This window comes from Leucopleurus acutus (assembly GCF_964270905.1).
Source record: "Leucopleurus acutus genome assembly, chromosome: 1".
NCBI classification, from domain to species: domain Eukaryota; kingdom Metazoa; phylum Chordata; class Mammalia; order Artiodactyla; family Delphinidae; genus Leucopleurus; species Leucopleurus acutus.
Genome location: NC_139142.1, coordinates 178409915 through 178435016, shown reverse-complemented (window position 1 = coordinate 178435016; position 25102 = coordinate 178409915). Strand labels below are relative to the sequence as shown.

General features: G+C 39.2%; 1 protein-coding gene across 1 annotated transcript in view; it reads left to right on the top strand.

The window, feature by feature from the left end:
• Positions 1-268: 268 nt before the first annotated feature.
• The window catches only part of GDI2 (GDP dissociation inhibitor 2), a 44604-nt gene continuing 19770 nt past the window's right edge, over positions 269-25102 (top strand). Inside the window, exons 1-4 of the mRNA XM_082835608.1 lie at positions 269-540; positions 11596-11703; positions 15631-15730; positions 20883-21017. Coding sequence (XP_082691734.1) covers positions 496-540; positions 11596-11703; positions 15631-15730; positions 20883-21017 — 388 coding nt within the window. The 5' untranslated portion in view covers positions 269-495. The remainder of the gene's footprint in view (positions 541-11595; positions 11704-15630; positions 15731-20882; positions 21018-25102) is intronic.

Genomic DNA, 25102 nt, shown 5'->3' with positions numbered 1-25102 from the left:
GCAAGCACGCTCCCGCCCCAGCCCTCGGAGGCCAACGCGCGACCGCCTCCGCCCCCAACCACGGCGGCAGCCCGCCGCGTGGAGAGCCGGATTCCGCAAGGGGCACGGCCCGCCCTCTTCTCGCGAGAGGTAGGAAAAGAGGAAGGTTGGGCTGGCGACGGGGATCTAGCCAATGAGCGAGCGGGAAGGGCGTGATCGACGGCCTCCTCTGAGCCCCGCCCCGGCTGCGGAGGCCCCAGTCGCCGCCCGCCTCTCCTTCTCTCCCTTCTTGCACTCCCTTCCCTCCCCGCCCCGCTCTTCTCTTTCCGTCTGAGGTGGCGGCCGGCTCCCTCCTCGCCAGCTCCGTTTTCCCTCTGCTCCCGCTTCCCTTTTCCCTTGTGCCCGGGCCCGGCCTGAGCGCTTCCTCCGCCTCCTCAGGGTGGCCGCCTAGCTCCCGACCCCTAGAGTACTGCGCCTTTTCTTTTCTCTGGTCTTCCGTCCGCGCCCGGCCCCGCCATGAATGAGGAGTACGACGTGATAGTGCTGGGCACCGGCCTGACGGTGAGGCCCGGCGGGGAGGGGCGGGGGTCCCGGGGCCGGGGGCCGGGGTCCAGGGTCGGGAGGGGGCTGGCCGCACGCCTTGCTCAGCCCCCTTTTCCCCATCCCCGCGGGCCGCGCCGCGCCTCGCCTCCGAGGGTCTCCGGGTGGGGCCGGTTTCCGCCGCGGTCTCGGGCCGCGCTCTGGAGCGGAGGCGGGTCGGGCCTGCGGCGGGGCCTGCGGGCCGGGCGGCGCATCGGGACGGGGAGGAGACACCGGGGGATGGAAAGCCCGGTCCGGCAGGTGCCTGGGCGGGTTGTGACGGCCGAGTAAGAGTAGGTGGGAAACGAGAGTCCGCTCTGCTGCAGCAGAGGCCGGAAAAGCCCGGATTGGTGTATTTATGCGTCTTCCTTACGGGTTGATGGCCTCTCGCGATTGGAAACAGAAAAGCAGCCGGCGGAGTGGGGGAGGGTGGAGGCCAATCACAGTGGCATTTCCTACTTAGACTTCAGCCTCTACTGCTAGTCGGTGTCGGTGACGAGTCACTGGATAATCACTGTTTGGTAGGTAATTAAGTTCAATGAACTTACATTTTTGGAGAAAATTAGATTTCATCTTCCTGCCCCACTCCAGGTGAGAAGCATTATCCTTTCCTTTTAACCACCCTCCCATCCCACTTGAGCAACTGTAGAATGGAAATGAGTTTTCTCAAAATTTGTCTAGTCCATTCTCACCTGGCCTTTGCCATCTTTTACTTTTGTGTGGTCTGTCCTTGCCTACATTGTCTCTTCTGGAGGCTTTTCCCTGAGAAAGAGGTTGGTGATGGGGTGCTAGAGGCCAGCTTCTCTATTACTGCATGGTGTGCGTAATACCATGGTAAATTTATTTTCCTGGCTGTCTGCTTAGAGAACTTTAGATAATATTCTGCAAATAATACAGGCAGATGTTTTACTTCTTTTTGTGCTTTTAAAGGAAAATGAAGACTATTCATCTTGCAAAATAATTCCATTTGAAGAGAGGACCATTTCCGTTATCAAAAGTTTTTTGGAAATTTGAAATTCTGACATTGGACTGCTTTGTTTTAAAAGATGAATACTGATTTTGATCTTGCGTATCCCATATAAACTGATCTCAAAGTCCGGAGTCATTTAATGTAAACCACTACGAATTTGTTGAAATGCATTGTAATCTCTGAAGATGGAATTAACGTTTCTTTCAGCTAACACTCCAAAGTAACTATTTTAGATTTCTCTGGACAAGAGAAAACTGTCAAACTTGCATTTGGCCAGTTTTTTAGGAAAAGATTGTTGGGAACTAGAATGGCACTTTTCTGGCATGTCATTTTTCTATTTATGGTGATTTATGGTGATTGTTGGATAATACTCATTTCTGAATGCTTCATTATGTTTCAGCAGTCCAGAAAAAGAAATGGGACTGGCTAGGAAATAGTACCGAATAGATGAGATTGCTTACCTAGAAAGCTATTTAGTCATTTTGAATGTGAGGTATTGGGTTGAATTTCTTTTTTGATGGTGAGTTGGAAGACTGTTGGATGCCTAAATGAATAGCCTACCCACTGCAGGGTGTTTTTTTTTTTCATTTTCTAAGTGCTTAATTGGGATTCTGAGCTGAGCTTATTAGTTTGTGGTGGATTTTGCCCACTGGAATGGGCACTGTTGTTGCCAGCATATTGTAAGAGCTAGTTAGTTCCACTGTTTTTCTACGGTTATTGCTGGTCTTTCAGATTTGCTCTTGATTAGGGCAGTTAAACATGGACAAATAAGTGCAAATCCTTTCTCATGCAGGTTTCTATATGCCTAATTCGGAAGTATCACTTTGTCTCAAAGAGGGCACAGTCTTATTGCATAACAACCAAGTTAAGATAATGCACCTGATTTAAATTTTCATTTGGATCAATTGTGACCGTTTTGGTGAATGATAGATGCATACTTAACTAGTAATCAGATACATTTCTGCTGTCATTTATTATTTTATTTATTTTTGGCTGCATTGGGTCTTCGTTGCTGCACGCCGGCTTTCTCTAATTGTGGCGGGGCGGGGCTACTCTTCCTTGCGGCGCACGGGATTCAGTAGTTGTGGCACGTGGGCTTCAGTAGGTGTGGCTCGCGGGCTCTAGAGCGCAGGCTCAGTAGTTGTGGCGCACGGGCTTAGTTGCTCCGCGGCATGTGGGGTCTTTCCGGACCAGGGCTCAAAGCCGTGTCCCCTGCGTTGGCAGGTGGATTCTTAACCACTGCGCTACCACGGAAGTCCCGGGATGATTTTTTTTTTTTTTTTTTTTTTTGCTTGGTACGCGGGCCTCTCACTGTTGTGGCCTCTCCCGTTGCGGAGCACAGGCTCCGGACGCGCAGGCTCAGCGGCCATGGCTCACGGGCCCAGCCGCTCCGCGGCATGTGGGATCTTCCCGTACCGGGGCACGAACCCGTGTCCCCTGCATCGGCAGGCGGACTCTCAACCACTGCGCCACCAGGGAAGCCCCCCGGGATGATTTTGATAGTGATAAAATCTTATACCCTCATTTTTAGTGATACAGGGACTTTGATTACTTAAATGAAGAGATCACCAAAGTTAAAAAGCCTCAAATTATAATTAACTTTGAGTAATTGGTGTGAACATACCATTTACTTTTCTTAATTTTTGATTTATAAATATTTAGTGCCTGAGATTTAAGAACCTAAAAACAGGTGTGTGCTATCAGTTGTGGGTACCAAATACTGCATGATGCCTGTGTGTCAGTGCATTTTTTAGTGCGATTAACTTGTTACTTTTAATATAAAGTGTAAGGAAGTGTTGGGGTTTCTCTGTGTTGCCTAATGTTGTCACTGTTTTGTATCGATTGTTACATCTAAAATAAGGTCATAATAGTGCACAAATATTGATAGTAACTTTGATAAAGAAGGCATAAAACAATTTAGTGTAAACTAGAGCAAAATCTTCATTCTGTCTAGGAGAAATGGAATATTTCATATAATTGAGTTCTTTAAGGAAGTGAGGGCTATCCCTTTAAACCATAACTTTTAGATAAAAACCTTTCAAATGGTATCACAACTTCTTTAACAGACTAAGGAACATAGTTAATGTACTGATAACAAAGATTTCACATCAGGAGGATTAATTACTGTTATGCTATAACATAATGAAGCCATTGAGACCTAGGGAGCTTTGTAGGAACTTTGGCCTCCTTACTAAGTCCTCTTAGACTGCTCAGCTTTGGGAGTTAGTTCTACCGTCTACTTTTCATTTTTTCCTCTTTGCTTACTTTGGTTAGGCTGGTGACTGTCGACAGCCTCTGACCACTTAATTTGCTGTTTCTGATTGACTTTGGGCTTGGCAATAAATTCATGAGTCTTCTTAGAAATAGTAATAAATAATAAAATAAGGGTAACTAGCTCCACAGCTGCTTGTGCTTCCCAGCAGTATTTTGTTTTGTTTTGTGCTGCATGGCAATTTTCGTAAGGAGTTTTGAATCGAAAAGGACACTTTAGTGATATCTAACCAGATTATTCTCAGCAGTATTTGTTTAAAACATTGTTTTATATCCCAGCCATACTTTTCCTCCTTTCTCTTTATTAAAATTTTGCGACTTCAAAGAGGAGTTTTTGTACCGCATTTAAAAATCTTGAATTGCCTTTTATATTTACTCCTTGACAATCCTTGCCATTGCTATTTGAGTTCTATGGACAAACAACTTTCTGTCCACTGCAGTAGTGATCATAGGACCAATGTGTTCAAATGTCTTATTTTTGGAAGGTATAAATACTGTGTAGGCAGTTTGTATTTTAAATCAGCCTTAAGCATACTGGTCCAGTAGAGTAGAAGTAAAATCAGACATATTTCAGCATTTCGAGGTAGTAGTGAGACATTTGGTTGTGAAGACCGCTAGGTAAACGTTTGGCTCGCATACGGGATACCCTGCAGTTACCTTTATGTCCCCTCTCACAGTACCTGATTAAAGACTTACTGGAGTAATGGCCTACTCAATTTCAGTTACCTGTGACTGTTGTGCTCGATTATGGGCAATAAAAAGGCAAACACACCTGTCTGTGAGTAGCTTCTTCTCATGTGGGGGTAACTATAATATGAGTTAATATGAGAAAGTACTAAGTGCCATAAGGGAATTCACACATGTGGGAATTCAGATAGGGGAATCAGAAAAACCTGCATAAAGAAGGAGTTATTGAAGTTGGCTTTTAAAAATAATTGATAAGCAGGGTAGGGGGAAGGGGGTATTAGATGAAGGTAATCAAAAGGAACAAACTTAAGCTATAAGATAAGTACTAGGGATGTAATGTACAACATGATAAAGATAATGAACACTGCTGTATGTTATGAATGAAAGTTAAGAGCGTAAATCACAAGGAAAAATGTATTTTTTCCATTTCTTTAATGTTGTATCTATGTGAGATGATGGATGTTAACTAAACCTATGGTAATCATTTCATGTTGTATGTAAATCAAATCATTATGCTGTACACCTTAAGTCTTTACTGTGCTGTATGTCAATTATATCTCAATAAAACTGAAAAAGTTTAAAAAAATATTGTTAAGTTTTTAACATGAGGAGGAATGATTTTCTAGGCAGAGAGAGCAGTGTAAGTCAGTATTAAGAAAAGGATATATATTTAGGGGATAGGGAGTTTATTTTGTGTGAAACAGAAGGTATGAAGAGGTGTAATGGAAACAGTGTTGGAAAGAAGGTATATCACCAAGGATGCTGAAGATAGTAGGTTAAGAAGTTTGAATTTTATCTTCTAGGCCAACGAGAGAGGGTTTTGAGCAGGAATGATCTAATTAGAGCCAAATTTCAAGAAAAGTTATCCTTGACAGCTTTTAATGAGATGCATTAGAGGGACAGAGACATTTAAAGAAACACTTATTCTGCTGAAAACTAACTTCCACTTTTATTGTTATTGCTGTAAGACGTGTACCACTGAGATTAAATGATTTAAAAGTTTTCTAGCTAATACATTTTCTAGATAAGTATAAAGACACTTTTCTTTAAGATGACTTATTAGGTACCTTGTTTTCCTGATCACATTTTTGTGTGCATTTACTTTCTGTTTCTTTTTTTTTTTTTTTAAATCACTCCAGAACTTTAAAATGCAGGAGGATTTAGAGTGTTAATAGTGTTTAGTTTGGTCACTTGGAAGTTGCATCAGAATTTTTTTTTTACATCAGAATATTAACGTACTCTGGTTCTATTCTCTTCCAAGCCTGAGTTGCCCTCTAAGTAGGAAGGTGGGTGGGCATTAACTTTTCCAGGATACTGGGATACTATTTTAGTACCAGTGGCCTTCGCAATTGTGTTTAGGTTCGTCACAGTTCATATATGGGAACACCATACAGGCTGCTTCACTACGTAAGAGGTACTTCGCCTAGTGTGTTTAGGTGCTGTCCGTTTGAGTTAGTTACTCTGATTATTGCAAACCTAGCACTATGTGTAAGTGCTGAAGGGAAGTGAGCCTCAGTATCACTGATATGGTCCTTCCTGACCATCACCGCACCCACACATCTGCACAGACTAGAATTTTGCTGCAGCTGAACTTCAAACATTTAGTTTAATCTGGTTACCCCTTTATGTAGGCCAACATGAAGAACCAGTTGGGTGGCAGATGCCATTATCTTAACTTGGATTCTGGGCCTGAGCTCAGTTTGGATGAAAGACCCACCTGAGATTGCCAGGCATCCTGTGTGCATCATTAATGCATTGCATGCATGCATTTGTTCACTTATTCATGCTGAGCACCTAATATGCTCTAAGCCCTAAAAATAAAAAATAAATAAGGCATAATAGCAAACAAAACACCAAAAAAACTTGGATTCTGAAGATGGTTTTACAGTTTTAGTTATTTTGGTTGTGAGTCTGTATATTCTTATCCTGTTAGGTCAGTTGTGGGTGAGCTTGAAATTAAGTGTGGAGCACTCTCATCTGTTAGTTTTAAAACTAATGTGTTCGTTAATATTCATTCATATATGTTTTCTGGTAAAAGTTATCAGTATTCTTTTTTTTTTTTTTTTTTTTTTTTTTGCGGCATGCGGGCCTCTCACTGTTGCGGCCTCTCCCATTGCGGAGCACAGGCTCCGGACGCGCAGGCTCAGCAGCCATGGCTCACGGGCCCAGCCGCCCTGCGGCATGTGGGATCTTCCCAGACCAGGGCACGAACCCGTGTCCCCTGCATCGGCAGGCGGACTCTCAACCACTGCGCCACCAGGGAAGCCCTATCAGTATTCTTGACATAGATGATGGATGGTCCAGGTTGTCTAGTGTGAAAAAAGGAAATTCACTTAGAGTATTTTCTCTGACTTTGATGTGCTTTGCTTTTTATTCTGTATTCACCAGATAGTAGTAGATTTTAATTTTGAGTTAATTTGGGAAGATACTAAAATTTTGGAATCATTAATATATACCCTATACTCAGATGTGATTGGTTTTATCAGTGAATTAATGACTTCATCCCATGTTGTAAAGTAAAATTTAAAATATTACATTTGTGCTTCTATGTATTCTCTTGGCATTGTAAAAGCAGTCTTTTATAGATGGGTTTAGAAGAATCAGTGAACCTGCAAATTATTAATTAGCTTTTAATATATTTGCTCCAAGTGATGCCTTTAAAGGTAGTTAGTATCAGCTCTTTGGACTGCTGAATCTTTATATTCCTGGGTCCTTTATTAGGCCTCAGCCTTCAGTGCTTGCTTTGGAGCCATGGTCCAGTGAGTGGGTCATGCTTATTTGCAGTGAAGTATGAAAAGTTATATATAGAAGCTGTGCAACACTCAAAGTTGCTTGCTGTGATTTTGCTTCCAAAAGTTGAACCGTGAAGTCTACTTTTTTGTCAACTGGAAATGTGACTATTTGGTTTTCCTTTGTTTATGTCATAATCTGTTTTTGAGATTGTAAATATTATTCTACTTTCATATAATATATTGAATCATATGTTAGTACTTTAGATTTTTTTTTAAGCAAGTGATTTGCTTTTGATAATATTGGAGTTAATTTTTACAGTTAAAATACTTTCGGTTCTGTTTATCAAGACCTCATTAAGAAAGTTAAAAGTCAAGCTGTGGAATGGATGAAGATATTTTCAATATACATATAACCAATAAAGCACTTTTAAATATCTAGAATATATAAGGAATTTTTATATAGTAGTAAAAAAAAGAAAGCCCACTTTAAAAATGGGCAAATAATATGAATAGGCACTTATCAAAAGAAGGTACTACAATTATCAGTAAACTGTGAAAAAGTGCTCAGTCTCATTATTTGTCAGGAAATGTAAATTAAACCACATCCTAACTAGAATGACTGAAATTAAAAGGCCAGAACAAAATGTTGGGCAAGGATTTGAAACAACAGGAACTTTCATATACTGCTGACACAGCTTATGAAATTGGTACAACCATTTTGGAAAGCTGTTTGGCAGTATCTGTACTCTCCTTGATGTCTATCCAACAAGTGCATACATAAAAGACACATTGAGAATGTTTATAGAGCATTATTTGTAACAGCCCCAAACTGGAAACGATCCCAATGTCCACCTGTAATAGAATGGATAAATAAGTTGTGGAATATCTGTGTGGAGTATTCATTCAAAAGACTCCTATGGCTTTGTTACCCGCAGCGTGGTCCATGAATCAACTGCTTCTGCAACACCTGAGAACTTACTAGAGATGCAGACGGTTATACCCCTCACCCCAGATACGCTGAATCAAAATCTAGTTTCCCAGGTGTTTAATAAAGTTTGAGCAGCACTGCTTTACTAGTGGTTCTTGAAACTGGTCCTGGACCAGCAGTATTCTCACCTGGGAACTGGTGAGAAATGCAGATTCTCAGGCTCCACCGCAGACCTGCTGACTCAGAAGCTCTGGGGGTGGGGCCCTGCGTTCTGTTTTAGCAAGCTGTCCCGGTGATGTGGATGCAAAGTAAAGTTTCAGAATCTGCTTAGAATTTACATTTCTAACAAGTTCACAAGGTGATACCAAATCAGGAGCTCTCTTTGAGATCCACTGTTGGTAGGGCTAGGCAAACCTGTAAAAGTCCACAGCTTTTTCAGGCCACTTGGTCTTTGTCACAGCTACAGTTCCACTGTGGTACAGTGAAAACAGCCAACATGTAAATGAATGGGCATGGGTGTTTACTGGTAAAACTTTATTTACAAATATAGCCTGCAGGCTGGATTTGGCTCCTGTACTTTAGAGACCCCTGCCGTATAACAGTAAGAGTAAGAAAATTTCTATTGCAAACAAAACATGGATGAATCTTGTAAACATATGTTGACCAAAAGGTGTATACAAGAAGTGTATACTACAAGATTCTATTTATTCAGAGTTCAAAAACAGGTAGAACAAATCTTTGCTCTTAAAAGTCAAGAGCGTGGCTGTGGGCTGAGGAGTGGTTATGGCTGGAGGTGGCCTGGAGTGCTCATAATGTTTCTTGATCTAAATAAGAAATGATGCACCCTCTTGGAGTAAAATTTGAACCTGATAGTAACTAATTTAAAATATTTTTAAAATATTAAAATGAATAGTACATTATGGAGGAGAATTTGAGATATGTATGAATTTTTGAAAAGAAAGATTTTAGAGTCAGGCTTGTAGGGGGATGAGCTTGTTCTCTGTTGTCTGGAGTCTTGGATAAATTTGAGAAGCACTAGGATTTATAAAGTTACAGAGAATTTCCTTTGTCATTAAAAAAATAAAGCTCGCATCACCTAAACTCTGGTATAAGGGTTTTGGGTGAATGAATATCCCATCTCTGTGTTTCTTCTCATTAATCCATTAATTGGATTGACTTTCTTGACTGCTCCCCCACCCCATCTTGATTTGGTATGTCTTAGTATATTTATGCTTTGTTTACCTTTTTACTGAGAGTGATGGTTTATAATCCTCTGTTGATTGTCAGTTGATTAATGGTTATCCTGGATGCTTCATTTAGGGCTCTAGTTCTCAAACTCTTGGTCTCAGGATCTGTTTACACTCTTAAAAATTGAGGTCCCTGAAGAGCTTTTGCTTGTAAGAGTATCTGTCAGTATTTATCCTATTAGAAATCAATGCTGAGAAATTAAAAAAATGTTTTTTATTCACTTAAAGATAACGGTGATAAACTCATTACATGTTAACGTGAATAACAGTTTTTTGAAGTATAACTTTTTCCAAAACAAAAAAATTTATGAGAAGAGTATGGTTGTTTTACATTTTCTGCACATCTCTTTAATATCTAGTTTAAAAGATAGCCGATTCTTATCTGCTTTGGTGTTCAGTCTTTCATAATTTTTGTCATAGCTGAAGTATATGAAGAAAATCAGGCTTTAGACAGATGTGTAGTTGGAAAAAGGAGGAGTATTTTAATAGCCTTTCAGATTGTTGTGGGTATCCTTTTATAATTTACACCTAAACACAAGTGGCAGGGTATTTTTAAAGATTAATTGCAATATGAAATTTGAAACCACATCAGTGAACATTTCTTATTCCGTTACATTAAAATCTGTTAATCTAGCTTGCACTTTGAATTTCTCTTTTAACCTCCTGTATGATTTTGTAACATCATTCATTGGTCACTTGGGAAAGTACTGTTTTACTTAGTAATGCAGGTCTTCTGAATTGTTGACACATTTCATTATGCCATATCAAAAGCTCATATTTGTTAATATCACTGTTGTTGTCTGAAAAGTCCTTTAAGTATTGGGGATCTGATGTACCCATGGTGGTGGATATAAGTTTTCCAAAATTCAGATTTTCATTCAAAAATTTTTTTCAATACATTTTATTTTTAATATTTGGATGTGTTGGGTCTTCATTGCTGCGCATGGGCCTTCTCTAGTTGTGGCGAGCAGGGGCTACTCTTGCTTGCATCGGCTTCTCATTGCAGTGGCTTCTCTTGTTGCAGAGCACGGGCTCTAGGTGTGTGGGCTTCAGTGGTAGTGGCACATGGGCTCAGTAGTTGCGGCTCGTGGGCTGTAGAGCACAGGCTCAGTAGTTGTGGCACATGGGCTTAGTTGCTCTGTGGCATGTGGGATCTTCCCGGACCAGGGATCGAACCCGTGTCCTCTGCATTGGCAGGCGGATTCTTAACCATTGCGCCACCAGGGAAGTCCCTCATTCAGAATTTTGACTTTTCATTTTTGGCAACAAATACTGTTGGTTATTTTCCTTGACATTCATTTTTGAGAAAATGTCTGCCAAAATCCTAAGTCTGAGCAATCATAGTCTGTCAGTTATTTTTCCACTTAAAAATGATGATCCGTGGGGCTTCCCTGGTGGCGCAGTGGTTAAGAATCCGCCTGCCAATGCAGGCAACACAGATTCAAGTACTGGTCCGGGAAGATCCCACATACCGCGGAGCAACTAAGCCCGTGAGCTACAACTACTGAGCCCCCGTGCCACAACTACTTAAGCCCGCACGCCTAGAGCCTGTGCTCCGCAACAAGAGAAGCCATCACAATGAGAAGCCCGCGCGCAGCGACAAAGACCCAGTGCAGCCAAAAATAAATAAATAAAAATAAGTATATTAAAAAAAAATGATCCATGAAAAAAGTAGCTAGGTCAGCTTACAAATCAGTCGCACAAAAGGCTTTCCTTGAGCTAGAATTGCTTTATGTGAACTTCCTGTTTTGCTACACGGGATATTTAAAAGATGGGTGTTCAAGGGTGTTGTTAACAGAGGTGATTTTTAATGCTTCATCAAGGATAGTCTTAAGTGAAACTGGCCTTGTTTTTTTAAACCATGAGTGCCTTGTGGTGAAGAATATAATGACTAGTGCAGCTAGAGCCACCGCCCTAATTTGCTTTATCCACCATTGATCTTCTGCTGTCAGTGCAAGTATAACACAGTGGGAAAAATGATGTCTTAGTGTTACTATGAAAATAGTTTAAACCTTGGGACTCAGAACACACTTTGAACCCTGGTTGCTTTAGGGCTTTGTCTTTAAAAATTACATCAAATATCGCATATACATAAGTATTAATTACTAAAAGAATGTTTAATGACAGGCTTGTAAAAATTATCTGTTTGAAACATGCAGTAACATTTTCCTTCCTTTGAAGATACTTACGCTTTCCCTGTAGGAATGTATCCTGTCAGGTATAATGTCAGTGAACGGAAAGAAAGTTCTTCACATGGATAGAAACCCATATTATGGAGGAGAGAGTGCATCTATAACACCGCTGGAAGATGTAAGTATTAAAATAAATTAATGTCCCTTTTGTACTTTGAGTCTTTTACTTGTGAATCTCTACTTTTTTATGGATGGTTTTAATTTTGTTTTATTAAATAGATTACCTGTAACATCATAATTTTCAGGAGCGCCTAGTTTGGGGCTTGTAGATATTTAAATTGTGACCTTTGTTGCCATCTGGAGCAGTTATCTATTCCCTCTCGAAGTTAATAGAGTGTAGACTTGACAGGGTGCATGGAGGGTACCTTTTGATGAAGACCTAACATTCGCCAGGCACAGTGCCAGTGCTTTCCACATGGTCTTAGTTATCTTCCCAGTCACTCAAAGAGATTTTATCCCCATTTTTTAGATTGCAAAACAGTTTCTGTGGGCTTAAGATCACGGAGACGGGCTGATAACCCAGGTTATATGATTCCAAAGCTTAGTTCCTTTTTCTTTTAATTTATTTTATTGAAGTACAGTTGATTTACAATGTTATGTTAATTTCTGCTGTACAGCAGAGTGATTCAGTTACACATACATATATATATTCTTTTTTAAAGTTTATTTTATTTTCATTTATTTTTGGCTGCATTGGGTCTTTGTTGGTGCATGCAGGCTTTCTCTAGTTGTGGTGAGCAGGGGCTACTCTTCGTTGTGGAGCGCGGGTTTCTCATTGTGGTGGCTTCTCTTGTTGCCGAGCACAGGCTCTAGGTGCACAGGCTTCAGTAGTTGTGGCACGCGGGCTCTAGAGCACAGGCTCCGTAGTTGTGGCACGCGGGCTTAGTTGCTCCGCGGCATGTGGGATCTTCCCAGACCAGGTCTTGAACCCGTGTCCCCTGCATTGGCAAGTGGATTCTTAACCACTATGCCACCAGGGAAGCCCTATATATATTCTTTTTCATATTCTTTTCCATTATGGTTTTTCACAGGATATTGAATACAGTTCCCTGTGCCATACAGTACCTTATTGTTTGTCCGCTCTAGTTTGCATCTTCTAATCCCAAAGTAGCACTCCATCTCTCCTCCAGCTTCCCTCCCCCTTGGCAACCACAAGTCTGTTCTCTGAGAGTCTGTTTCTGTTTTGTAGATAGATTCATTTGTGTCATATTTTAGATACCACATATAAGTGATATCATATGGTATTTCTTTCTCTTTCTGATTTATTTCACTTAGTATGATAATCTCTAGGTCCATCATGTTGCTGCAAATGGCATTATTTCATTCTTTTTTATGGCTGAGTAGTATTCCATTGTATATATGCACCACATCTTCTTTATCCATTCCTCTGTTGATGGATATTTAGGTGTTTCCATGTCAAAGCTTAGTTCCTTTTGCTATACTCTGTGCTTCCTACTTCTTTAGAAAATGAGCACATGAAGCATTTCCAAAGTGTGTTTTACTAAGTATATTTATTTCTCTGTGTGGGGTTTGTTCACCATCCACGTGTATGAATCTGAGCTGTACTGTGCTTTATAAGAGATATATAGATATTGTCAGTTACTTTTAAAATAGTGACTTTGATGAAATAAACTTAATGTTTATATCAAAAAGGGTTTTTCTCTATATTCAGGCATATAGGGAAGTTGAAAGAATAATACCAGTGGAATATTTTTTTGCTTCATGTCTGTTTGTGTTATTGGTTTTGAACCATTGAAAGTAATAGACATGATACTTGACCTAAATATTTCAGCATTCATCTGTGAAGAACAACATTCTCCAACATAATCATGATATCATTATCACACTTAAGAAAATTAACCATAATATCCAGACTATATTCAAATCCCCCATTGAACCCAAGAATGTTGTATATTGCTGTGTAGGAGTGGTTTGTTTTCTTTTTAAACTAGTTTAAGCATTGCCTTTTGTGTTGTTTCCCTTTATTCTCTTAATCTACAAAAGTCTCGCCACCTCTTTTTTTTGGGCAAGTCTAGGCCAGTTTATAAGAAGGTATTGTTGGGCACTTCATACTGCATCCCATAAGGAGGCACAGTGCCTGCATCAGCATCACTGTTCATGATGCTCAGTTTGATCTGGTTGAGGTGATGACCACTGACCTCTCCATTGTAAATCATCTGTGGAGTGATGCGCTGGCGTCATTCCTTCTTCACCTAGTATATTTATTAGCTAGTGTTAAGTAAGATGAGCAAACTGTCCTGTTTCTTTTTTTTTTTTTTTTTTTGCGGTGTGCGGGCCTCTCACTGTTGTGGCCTCTCCCGTTGCGGAGCACAGGCTCTAGACGCGCAGGCTCAGCGGCCATGGCTCATGGGCCCAGCTGCTACACGGCATGTGGGATCTTCCCGGACCGGGGCATGAACCCGTGTCCCCTGCATCGGCAGGCGGACTCTCAACCACTGCACCACCAGAGAAGCCCCCCTCTTTTTTTAAATTTAATTTTTATTTTATATTGGAGTATAGTTGATTTATAATGTTGTTAGTTTCAGGTGTATAGCTAAGTGATTTAGTTATATATATACATATATCCATTCTTTTTCAGATTCTTTTCCCATATAGCTTATTATAGAATACTGAGTAGAGTTCCCTGTGCTATATAGTAGGTCCTTGTTGATTATCTATTTTATATATAGTGGTGTGTGTATGTTAATCACAAACTCCTAGATTATCCGTCCCCTGCGTGTTTCTCCTTTGTTTAACCATACGTTTGTTTTCGAAATCTGTGAGTCTGTTTCTGTGTTTTGAATAAGTTCATTTGTATGATTTTTTCTTTAGATTCCACGTGTAAGTGATATCATATGGTATTTGTCTTCCTCTACTGACTTACTTCACTTAGTATGATAATCTCTAGGTCCACCCATGTTGCTGCAAATGGCATTACTTCATTCTGTTTTACGGCTGAGTAATATTCCATTGTATATATGTACCATATCTTCTTTATCCATTCCTCTGCTGATGGACATTTAGGTTGCTTCCATGTCTTGGCTATTGTAAATAGTGCTGCAGTGAACATTGGGGTGCATGTATCTTTTTGAATTGTGGTTTTCTTCACATATATGCCCAGGAGTGGGATTGCTGGATTATATGGTAGCTCTCTTTCTGGGTTTTTAAGGAAGCTCCATGCTGTTCTCCATAGTGGCTACACCAATTTACATTCCCACCAACAGTGTAGGAGAGTTCCCTTTTCTCCACACCCTCTCTAGCATTTATTGTTTGTAGACTTTTTGATGAAGGCCATTCTTACTGGTGTGAGGTGATTTGCATTTCTCTAATAATTAGTGATATTGAGCATTTTTTCATGTGTTTTTTGGCCATATATATGTCTGTGTAGAAATGTCTGTTTAGATCTTTTGCCCATTTTTTGACTGGGTTGTGTACTCTTTTTTAATGTACTCAAGAACTTGGGGGTTTTTATTGAGTGAATATATACCACCTTTGCTTGTTCTGTTCCATCTTAGCAATAGAATTCATGAGTTTGAATGAATATTAAATTTTAAGCTGCAAGCTGCTTTTAGAGCCTCAAACTCATGTAAATTATAAATTAACTGGAACTAATTTTAATTGTCTTTTCTGATTTGAATAATCCAAAATTTATTTTTAACTCCCTATGTAACCACAGAAGCAAAATTAAGCCTTTGTTAGCTTTTTATTTAATAGAGAATGAACGTAAATGATTTCTACAAATAGTAAGGGATGTTTCTGCAAAACTAGTACATCATAACAAATAGTTTGTTTTGTATTCCTGCTAGTTAAAAGCAAATACACACCACCTCTGCAATATTTATTTTGGCATTCATGAGTTGAGTAATATGTTTAATTTATATATGTATTGGAATAGTGTTACATGTTCTGATTAAAAATGAAATGCACTTGTACTTTACCTCATGTTGGTGGTATTTAGTTATACCAAAATCACTTCATCAAAAAATAGTTGTGCAATGAAAGTTAAATTTTGTTACATTATGTGTGTGTTTTGTTTTGGTTTTAGTTATACAAAAGATTTAAAATACCTGGAGCACCACCAGCATCAATGGGGAGAGGAAGAGACTGGAATGTTGACTTAATTCCCAAGTTCCTTATGGCGAATGGTAAAGAATTCCAACTTAAACTTATGATAGTACATTGAATCCAATTTGAAAGTAGAAAGTAACTGTTGACAGAGAGTGTTACTCCAGTTATGTGGAAGTGGATTCTGTTGAATGGCAACGGTATGGTGAGTAATAGGGCCCATTAGAGGCATCTAGAGTTGGTAAGTTAAGAATGGAGGGAAGAGGGGGTGACTTCTTAGTAATTGGTTTTGGAGAAACAAAATTATGCTGTGGCATAATATCAGAATTGTAAGCATTTGTAACAGACTTTCCTCTTGATACTTTGGTGACAATCTTAGGTAACTGGGCCTTCAGAAACAGCCATATTAATGTTTTTTTCTAGTTTGTAAGCTTTCACAATTATTTTTTCATATTAATTTTTTCTCATTTTTTTTCCTTTTTTCCTTCCGTTTTATTGAGATATAATTGACATACAGCACTGTATAAGTTTAAGGTATACGGCATAATGATTTGACTTACATATATTGTGAAGATTACTGTAGTAAATTTAGTGAAAATCCATCATCTCATATAGATACAAAAAAGAAAAAGAAAAAAATGGGTTTTTTTTCTTGTGATGAGATCTCTTAGGATCCACTCTCTTAACCACCTAGATCCCCTTTAAATGCTGGAAGATAAGGACTCACTGGCAGCTTCCTCCCTTAGATAAGGCCTCCTGAGCTCTCAGGTTCCCCTCAGCTTCCACCACTTCCTACCTTCCCTTAAGCCCAGTCCACCTTGCTCGTTTCTATTACCTGCCTGGCCTCAGTAGGAAATGAGTTTGCAAACTGGTCTGTAACATGCTAGGCTAGATAAGAGAGGAAAGGACAGGCAGGTGGGTGGGCGGGGGATTGGGGGTGGTAAGCAGGTATATGTGAGTGAGTGAACAGTGAGAGACATAAATGCTCATATTCCAGGTAGGTCCCTTAACTCAGTTAAGGAACTGATCCACACACTGTGTATACTTTCCTCACTACACATGGAACTGGGTGGAACAGACATTTCCCAGGACAGTATCTTCTGTTCATCAACTCCCATGGAACAGCTGGGGCACCTGACAAAGAATAAAAGGGAACTGGAAACAAATGATTGCATAATGTGTTAATGGCATTGCAGTAGTATAAAAAGTGTGACTTTTTTCAAATAATTATCATAATCAAGTTATATTAAAAGAAAAATTCCTACAAAGGCAATAATTTTGGTGTGTGCAGAATTCCAATCTCAAATCTTAACTTTTGGTAAATAAATACTAATAACATCTTTGTGGCTGCTCTCAAATGTATGCCAGTCAGAAGATCGTCTTGAGGTTCACTCATCGATAGAAACATGGACACATCTCACTGTAATGCAGCAGAAATGGCAGCTATGAAGTCATAAATACGGCCTTAGGTGGCCCCAAGGAACACTGCAGTGGTAGAGTGGATCCACCCTCCTGGTCGGCGACCATGGCTTTCAGCAGGGTTCATATCACAGAACAGAGGGCTCATGCACTGGGGGTACTTAGAGATCATCTGATGATTCACTTTGCCTCACGGAGCACGAAGAGTAAGAAGAAACTGGATTCAGTATGCTCTAGTGGGCTTTTTCTTTTCTTTTTTTTTGTGGGGGGAGGTCTTTTGTGTGCTTTAAAAATAATGTGAAGTCCCTAGGTAACACCAAAGAGCTCAGTGAAGTCTGAATGATCTGACACTGTTCAATATACATGAAACTTTAAGACAGCTGAGTGGATTTATTTCTGTACATCCTTTTGAGAATCACTAATATTACTGGTTCACACTTGTGGGTCATTTCTGTTAGGAAATTTTTTAAAGGTATATGAAGGCAGGGAGTAGAAAAGGAAATAAGGCCAAGGCAGAGAGAAGGAGGTGGAAGAGGCGAGAAAACGGAGGAAAGTAATGCCTTAAGACTTTGCAAAGTTCAGTCCATGGACTAAGGGGCACTTGGAGCTGGTTGGAAATGCAGAATCTCAGACGCTACCTACAACTACCCAAGCAAAATTTGTATTTTAATAAGAGCCCCGGGCAATTCCTAAGCAGAATGACGTTAGAGAAGCACTGCCTTAACAGTCCATTGCAGGCTCTTTAATGTCAGAAAAAGGTGACATATGGTGAGAGAACTTCACAAAATGTCTTTACCTGGGCGACCCCAGACCACCTACAAAACCTGTCTGAGCTTCATTTCCTTATCTGTAAAATGGAGATGATAATAATAGTAATGTGATAGGGTGGTTCTGAGGATTGAGGGAGTTGTTAAATAACCCTTTCAAAGGCCTTGGCATAGAATAAGTAATGGATGTTCATTAGATTTTTTGTTTTTAAAACGCATCACGGTATTTTCTTAGTTCCTGGTTTAATGGGTATATTATTTTAGAACATTATAATTTTAGCTGTTGAATTTTTTGAAACTTTTTTTTCCCTAGGCAAACTAATAAACTAATCCTTAACAGAAACTAGAAATTTAAAATATACTCTTTTTCTCATATTTTTAGTTAGAGGAGTATCTTTAAATTGCATCTTGTGATTTTTAGCATCTTTTTCTGAGATGACGTTGAAAAACTAAATTGTTTATGTCCCATGAAATAAAGTATGTACCACCCTTTCCCCCTTTTTTGAATTTATGTTCTGTAATTTGGGAATATGTTCAGTGGAAAGATCCTATTGGAATTTTCCCTGAAATTTGAAGTTAAATAACTGAATTATATTGAGGTTAATTGTAAACACAAAATTCTTATTATATAAATAATAAAATTATTTAATTAAAATTAGAAAACACAGATAAGCAGAAAGGAAATAAAATTTTCATAACCAGAATCTTATTGTTTAGAATCACGGTTAATATTCTGGTGTATCACCTGCCAGTTTCCCCCCCACCTCTTCCCAGTTAACATGTTTTTCAGTCAGTATACTGTGAACATTTAAAAGAGAGAGGGAGGGATGGAACCAGGGGCTGGAGGGGATGATAAATCTCATTGTATACTCCTGGAAGTGTAGTATGGGGATAAAGGCAGTAATTTTCTTTCTTTCTTTAAAAATATTTATTTGGTTGTGTCGGGTGTTAGTTGTGGCAGGTGGGCTCCTTAGTTTCATTCATGAGCTCCTTAGTTGTGGCATGTGAACTCTTAGTTGCGAAATGCGTGTGGGATCTAGTTCCCTGACCAGGGATCGAACCTGACCACCCTGCTTTGGGAGCACGGAGTCTTATCCACTGTGCCTCCAGGGAAGTCCCTAAAGGCAGTAATTTTTTAAGGCTTTTTCTTTTATATTGCCAAATTTTACTTCACCAGTAGACTGAGGCTGCCCCTTTCCCAGTACCTTTACCACTCCCAGATATTACTCATTTTAGTTTTTGTGATTTTGTCATACTAGAAGACAAAATAGTGGATTTTTAAAATATGTCTACTTACTAGAGGGTGAAATGATTTCTAGAGTTACTGGCTTTCATGTTCTTTTTTTTTTTGCTGGACGCAGGCCTCTCACTGTTGTGGCCTCTCCTGTTGCGGAGCACAGGCTCCGGACGCGCAGGCTCAGCAGCCATGGCTCACAAGCCTAGCCGCTCTGCGGCATGTGGGATCTTCCCGGACCGGGGCACGAACCCGCGTCGCCTGCATCGGCAGGCGGGCTCTCAACCACTGCACCACCAGGGAAGCCCGGCTTTCATGTTCTTTAATGAACTGGCCAGCCTTTCGCTTTGCACATTTTTCTATTGACGTTTTGTGTTTTTCCTTATTGATATAAAAGAGCTTATTATAACAGCTGTTAAATGCCCTTTTGAAGTATGTTGAAAATATCTTTTCCAGTTTGTGATTGGCATTATATATAACTCCTGTGTTTTTTTTTTTTTTTTTCTGTACAAAAGCTTTTATTTTTCACACAGTCATTGGTTGAGCTTTCTTTTATTGGTTTTGATTTGGAAGTATGTTTAAAATTTTTCTCTCTACCTCAAGTTTATAAAAATACTAATATCTGCTTTTAATGGTATTATGGTTTCATTTTTTCACTGTATAAATAAGTTCATCTGTTTTGTTTTGTGTTTTTATGTCAGCATCTATCTTATTCCTTCATAGAACTATGAAAATATGTCACAATTTTATTTTATTTTTAAAAAAATTTTTATTGGAGTAGATTTACAATGTTGTGTTAGTTTCAGGTGTACAGCGAAGTGAATTAGTTATAAATACACATATATCACTTTTTTAGATTCTTTTCCCATATAGGCCATTACAGAGTATTGAGTAGAGTTCCCTGTGCTATAGAGTAGGTCCTTATTAGTTACCTATTTTATATATAGTAGTGTGTTTCTGTCAATCCCAATCTCCCAAGGTTCATCTGTCTTAACATGAATAAATTTATTTTATTACCTTGTTGTTTGAGAAGTAGAGATAGAAATTTATTTCTTCAAAATGGCTAATCAGTTGTTCCTCAACATCATTTATCTTTTCCACTTTGATTAGAAAACTTTCATCATATATTAAATTCTTTTACATGGGTCTCTGTTTTTCACTGATTATGGACTAGTTAATGTACAGTATACTGAAACATTTGGCTGCATAAAGGTCTCCTCATTACTCTATTTCTTGTTCTCAAAAAGAATGTTTTTTGAATGTCCTTGTATGTTTATCCTTTCAAATGAGCTTTAAAATAATTTTTTTGGTTTCTCAAAGAAGTTTACAGTTTTTAGTATACCAAAATTTCTTTGGTTTATCCTAGCTTTTTCTTGACCCAAAACTAGTATTCATTTTAATAAATATAAATTAACTTAGAAACTGAAAAGCACAAATTCCTGGAAAATTTTGCCTATGAGTTGTCTCTCTTTAAAATACAGTAGGAACTTTAAAGAAACCCAAACACCTGCAGTTGTACTATAATTCGAAACCTCATACTTCTAATAATTATTGTATAACTTTTACAAAAGCATGTTGAAGTTATTAACCTTGAAGTTGTAACATTTAAAAAAAGTCTAAATATGCTAAGCAATAGGTCTGCATTCTGATTGTCCTATTTAAAATATGGCTTTGGAGACCTTTCTAGGAGTTACTGGATGGTGTTAAGAAAAAATGGGAAAGCCATTAGTATTAGTAAATGTACTTTTATTTCTGCTGATTTTTGAAAGTAGTAAGATTTAAGTAACAGTTTGAATTATGTGACTCTTACAGGTCAGCTGGTTAAGATGCTGCTTTTTACAGAGGTCACTCGCTATCTGGATTTCAAAGTGACTGAAGGGAGCTTTGTTTATAAGGGAGGAAAAATCTACAAGGTTCCTTCCACTGAAGCAGAAGCCCTGGCATCTAGTAAGTAATTCTATTTTATTTTCTCAGAATATTAAGATTTTATAACATAAAGGGATCTTAGAGATAAAATTTAAGGTCCCCTGCATTAGTCATCCATCCATTCATCCAGTCAACAAAGATTTATTGGGTGTCTGTTATGTGCCAGACACTGTTGTAGGCAGTTGAGAGTACTTCAGTAAACAAGATGTTCAGAAATTCCTGCCCTTCTGAAGCCTGGAGAGGTTTTATCTCATGGAGCCTGTTGCTGGTGAAGCTGAGCCTTCCTAGGTCTAGTATACTCTTTTCAGATTAATAATTCGTGAGAGTCACTGTCTCTTGGACTGTTTCCTGTGCTAGGCTCTGTGAGAGACACTTCACATTTGCTTTCTTACTTGACTTGTGAAGCCCTTTGTGAGGTAGGGTTTCCATTTTATAGATGAGGAAACTCGGGCCCAAAATCACATAGGTAATGAGTGGCAGGATGGCATTGAAACCCTGGTGGGATTGCTGCACAGTCCGTGTACTTCATCACCCATCTACGCTGACCTCCTTTGCTACTCTGTCCAACATGCTGTTCTGGTGGAACTCATCCTCTAAGTGGTGCTGGTGTCATTACCCACCATCTCTGTTTCTAGGTATTCCCAGTAAATATGGAGTGATTTTGTTTTCTGCCCCAAATTATTTCCTCTACTGGCTCATCAAAGATTTCTGCTTAACATTTTTTATTCTGAGTCTTTTAAATAGCAAACACCCTGAGAAAAAACCTTCCATCCTTTAAGGTGTTTTTGTTGCCATGCAGAGCAGTTTAAGGAAGGATAAATTTGTATATCTAAAGGGTAGATAAGTTTTGTAGGTGCTGTAGGAGTTCAGAGGAGGGAAAGGTTTGCATTGGGAGAATAGGAAGAGTGTCAGTAAATTCTCCAGTAATTATTTTGGCATTAAGATTGGAAAAGATTTCTCACCTAGGGGTCGTCCCTGGTGGCACAGCGGTTAAGAATCTGCCTGCCAGTGCAGGGGACACGGGTTCGAGCCCTGGTCCGGGAAGATCCCACATGCCGCGGAGCAACTAAGCCCATGCATCACAGCTACTGAGCCTGCGCTCTAGAGCCCATGAGCCACAACTGCTGAAGCCCATGAGCCACAACTACTGAAGCCCATGAGCCACAACTACTGAAGCCCACACGCCTAGAGCCTGTGCTCTGCAGCAAGAGAAGCCACCGCAATGAGAAGCCCACTCACCGCAACAAAGAGTAGCCCCCGCTCGCCATAACTAGAGAAAGCCCGTGCACAACAATGAAGACCCAATGCAGCCCCCCCAAAAAAAAAAAAAATTTCTCACCTAAAAACCTAGTTTAAGGGCTTCCCTGGTGGCGCAGTGTTGAGAAGTCCGCCTGCCGATGCAGGGGACACGGGTTCGTGCCCCGGTCCGGGAAGATCCCACATGCTGCGGAGCGGCTGGGCCCGTGAGCCATGGCTGCTGAGCCTGCGCGTCCGGAGCCTGTGCTCCGCAACGGGAGAGGCCACAACAGTGGGAGGCCCGCGTACCGCAAAAAAACAAAAACAAAAACCTAGTTAAAGTTATTTTGGCAGTTTTTCTAGCTCCATTTATTTACTTCTTGCTATTAGGGGAGAAAATATTGGGCATAAAACGTTGAAAAACACTAAAGCCAGAAAGTAAAAGATAGCACTAATAATTGCAGCCAGGTTGGGAGTGACAGTTGGGTAAGGGAAGGGATGGCTTCTGAATGAATGGAGGGGAGTCCATGGTGTGATCATGGGTTAGAAATCATTTAAAGTCTTTTCAGTGACAGTGCATCTAATTTAAATAAAGTGTTTTCATAGAAATAAGAGTTCAGCAGTTTGAGTAGAACTCTTTTAAACAAAGTTTGTGGTTTTTTAATTTAAAATTTTTATTCTCTCTTTGAGCTCTTATCTATATTAATAGCTTCAGCCACTTCCTTCATTTAATAAAAATTGAAGGACTTAACAGTTTTATGTTTCTGTTTTTGATTTAGTATTTTCAAATATGTAAAACATTTACATGACTTGAAAGTCAAAATTATATTAAAAGATATATTTAGAGTCTTATCTTTGCCACTCCATTCTTTCCACCCTGATAGGTGATCATTTTTACTTATTTCTGATTTACCCTCCTTATGTTTCTTCTTGCAAAAATAAGCAAATATATTAATGTATGTATTTCTTAAGTTAGATTTATTGAGGTTTAATTTACATATACTAGGATTTACCTATTTTAGTATACAGTTTCATGAATTTTTACCAATCACTACCTTATCAGCAACTATTTTTATATTAATGGATAGGATTTTGAATTTGGAATGGCAGGCAAGACAATTCTAGGCAGAATGAATGAATGGGGTAGGAAAAGTGTAGAGGGTGGGAAGTTCAAAAGAAAGATAAATAAAAACAAATTATTTTATGCTTTTAATAATAGCTAACATTTTTTAACATTTTGTGCAGGCATTTATATACTAATTATTTTATGTGTATAGTCGAAGTTTATTTTATATAGTCCTTCACTACAACCCTCTGAGACGTGGTGCTATTATCTATATTGACAGATGGGAACACCGAGGTATACAGGTGTGAAAGAGCCCAAAGTAGCATAGTTCATGACTAGTAAAACTAGTTTGAAGCCAGATTTGTCAGACTCAAGAACCCCACACTCTTAACCGCTGAACTATCTAGTATATAAACGTAGCTTCTCAGATATTTTAACAACTGTCACGTACACTGGAATTCCTTTTTTCTCCGTGCTACATATTTCCAGTTCCTGTGGTTGTTTCTCATATAATATGCTGTCTAGGTCCCTTGGCCACTTTTCTTTGGAAATTCTCTGATTTGCCAAGTTTATCTTATATATAATAGAATTAGAGCCAGACCAGACCTGATACTCCAAGTGTTGTCTGCCCACTCAGTGTCCTTGGGACTTTTACTTTCCTAGGACAATATATTTCTATTAATGTAGCCTAAGTTTACATTGGCTTTTTTAGGAGCTGTATATACTGTTGGTTCTTGTGGTAGGTCATGATGCCAGCTAAAACCTCAAGGTTCCAATAAATATTTGTTTATTGGTCACATGTTATTTTAGTCAAATAAATGAGTATATTTGGCCTCTAGAGTAATGTTGAACACAGATACTATGTTCAGAGAAGTTTGAGACATTTTCATGAATAGCTTTGAAACGTGCCCAGCAAAATCTTGTATCCTTGGTTGAATCTTTAGCTTGCTTGTTTGTTCTCACTCTTACCGCTGTGAGGCATCTGTTTGTCGGGAGCACCTTTGACATCTCAGGGCTTGTGGCTGTCAGGAGTTGGTGTGCCTGCTGCAAAGCCCAGCTGTGAACTGGGGTGAGGCTGCTTAGGTCCACTGTTGGAATGACATGTTGTGTGCCATGTTTTAGTGCTTTTCTTGTGACGTTAATTCTACTCTGATTTTTCTATTTTTTAATTCACTTGTCAAATCTTACGCCTGTTAGTTAATTGGAACGCTTTTTTCTGTTCTCTTATTGAAACTGCTCTGGATTTTGTAGCTTTATTCTGTTTTAAAAGTCTTGACATAAGTGTCTTTTTTGGTAAATAACCCTCAGTGTGCAAGTGAATGAAGGAAAAGTAAAACCATTTGAAATGAGTGAAGGTACAACTCAATGGACTAATTGTGAAAAAGATTTTTTCTAGTCCTTTTATCATATAATTTGAGTATTTTATTTATATATTGTATGTCCAGTATATGAATAAGTCAACTTCTTTTATATTCAGTCCCATCAGATGTTAATTATATGGATTGAATATTTATTGAGCACTTGCTATATGCCAGGTACCCTTCTAGGTTTGGGGGTAGGGAGGGTGCAACAGAAGGAAAAAAGTAAACAAAAATGCTTTCCCTTTTGCAGCTTCCATTAGTGGGAGACTGGCTATAGATAAATAAGGAGAAGCATTTCAGATGGTGATATAATCTGATATAAAAATGTATCAGATGGATATGGAGATGAAAGGAGGGAGTGAGGGTGGGGCTACTAGTTTAAATAGGGTGACCAGGGAAGGCATCGTCATATAGAAGTAGCTGTTATAAAAATTACGTGGTAG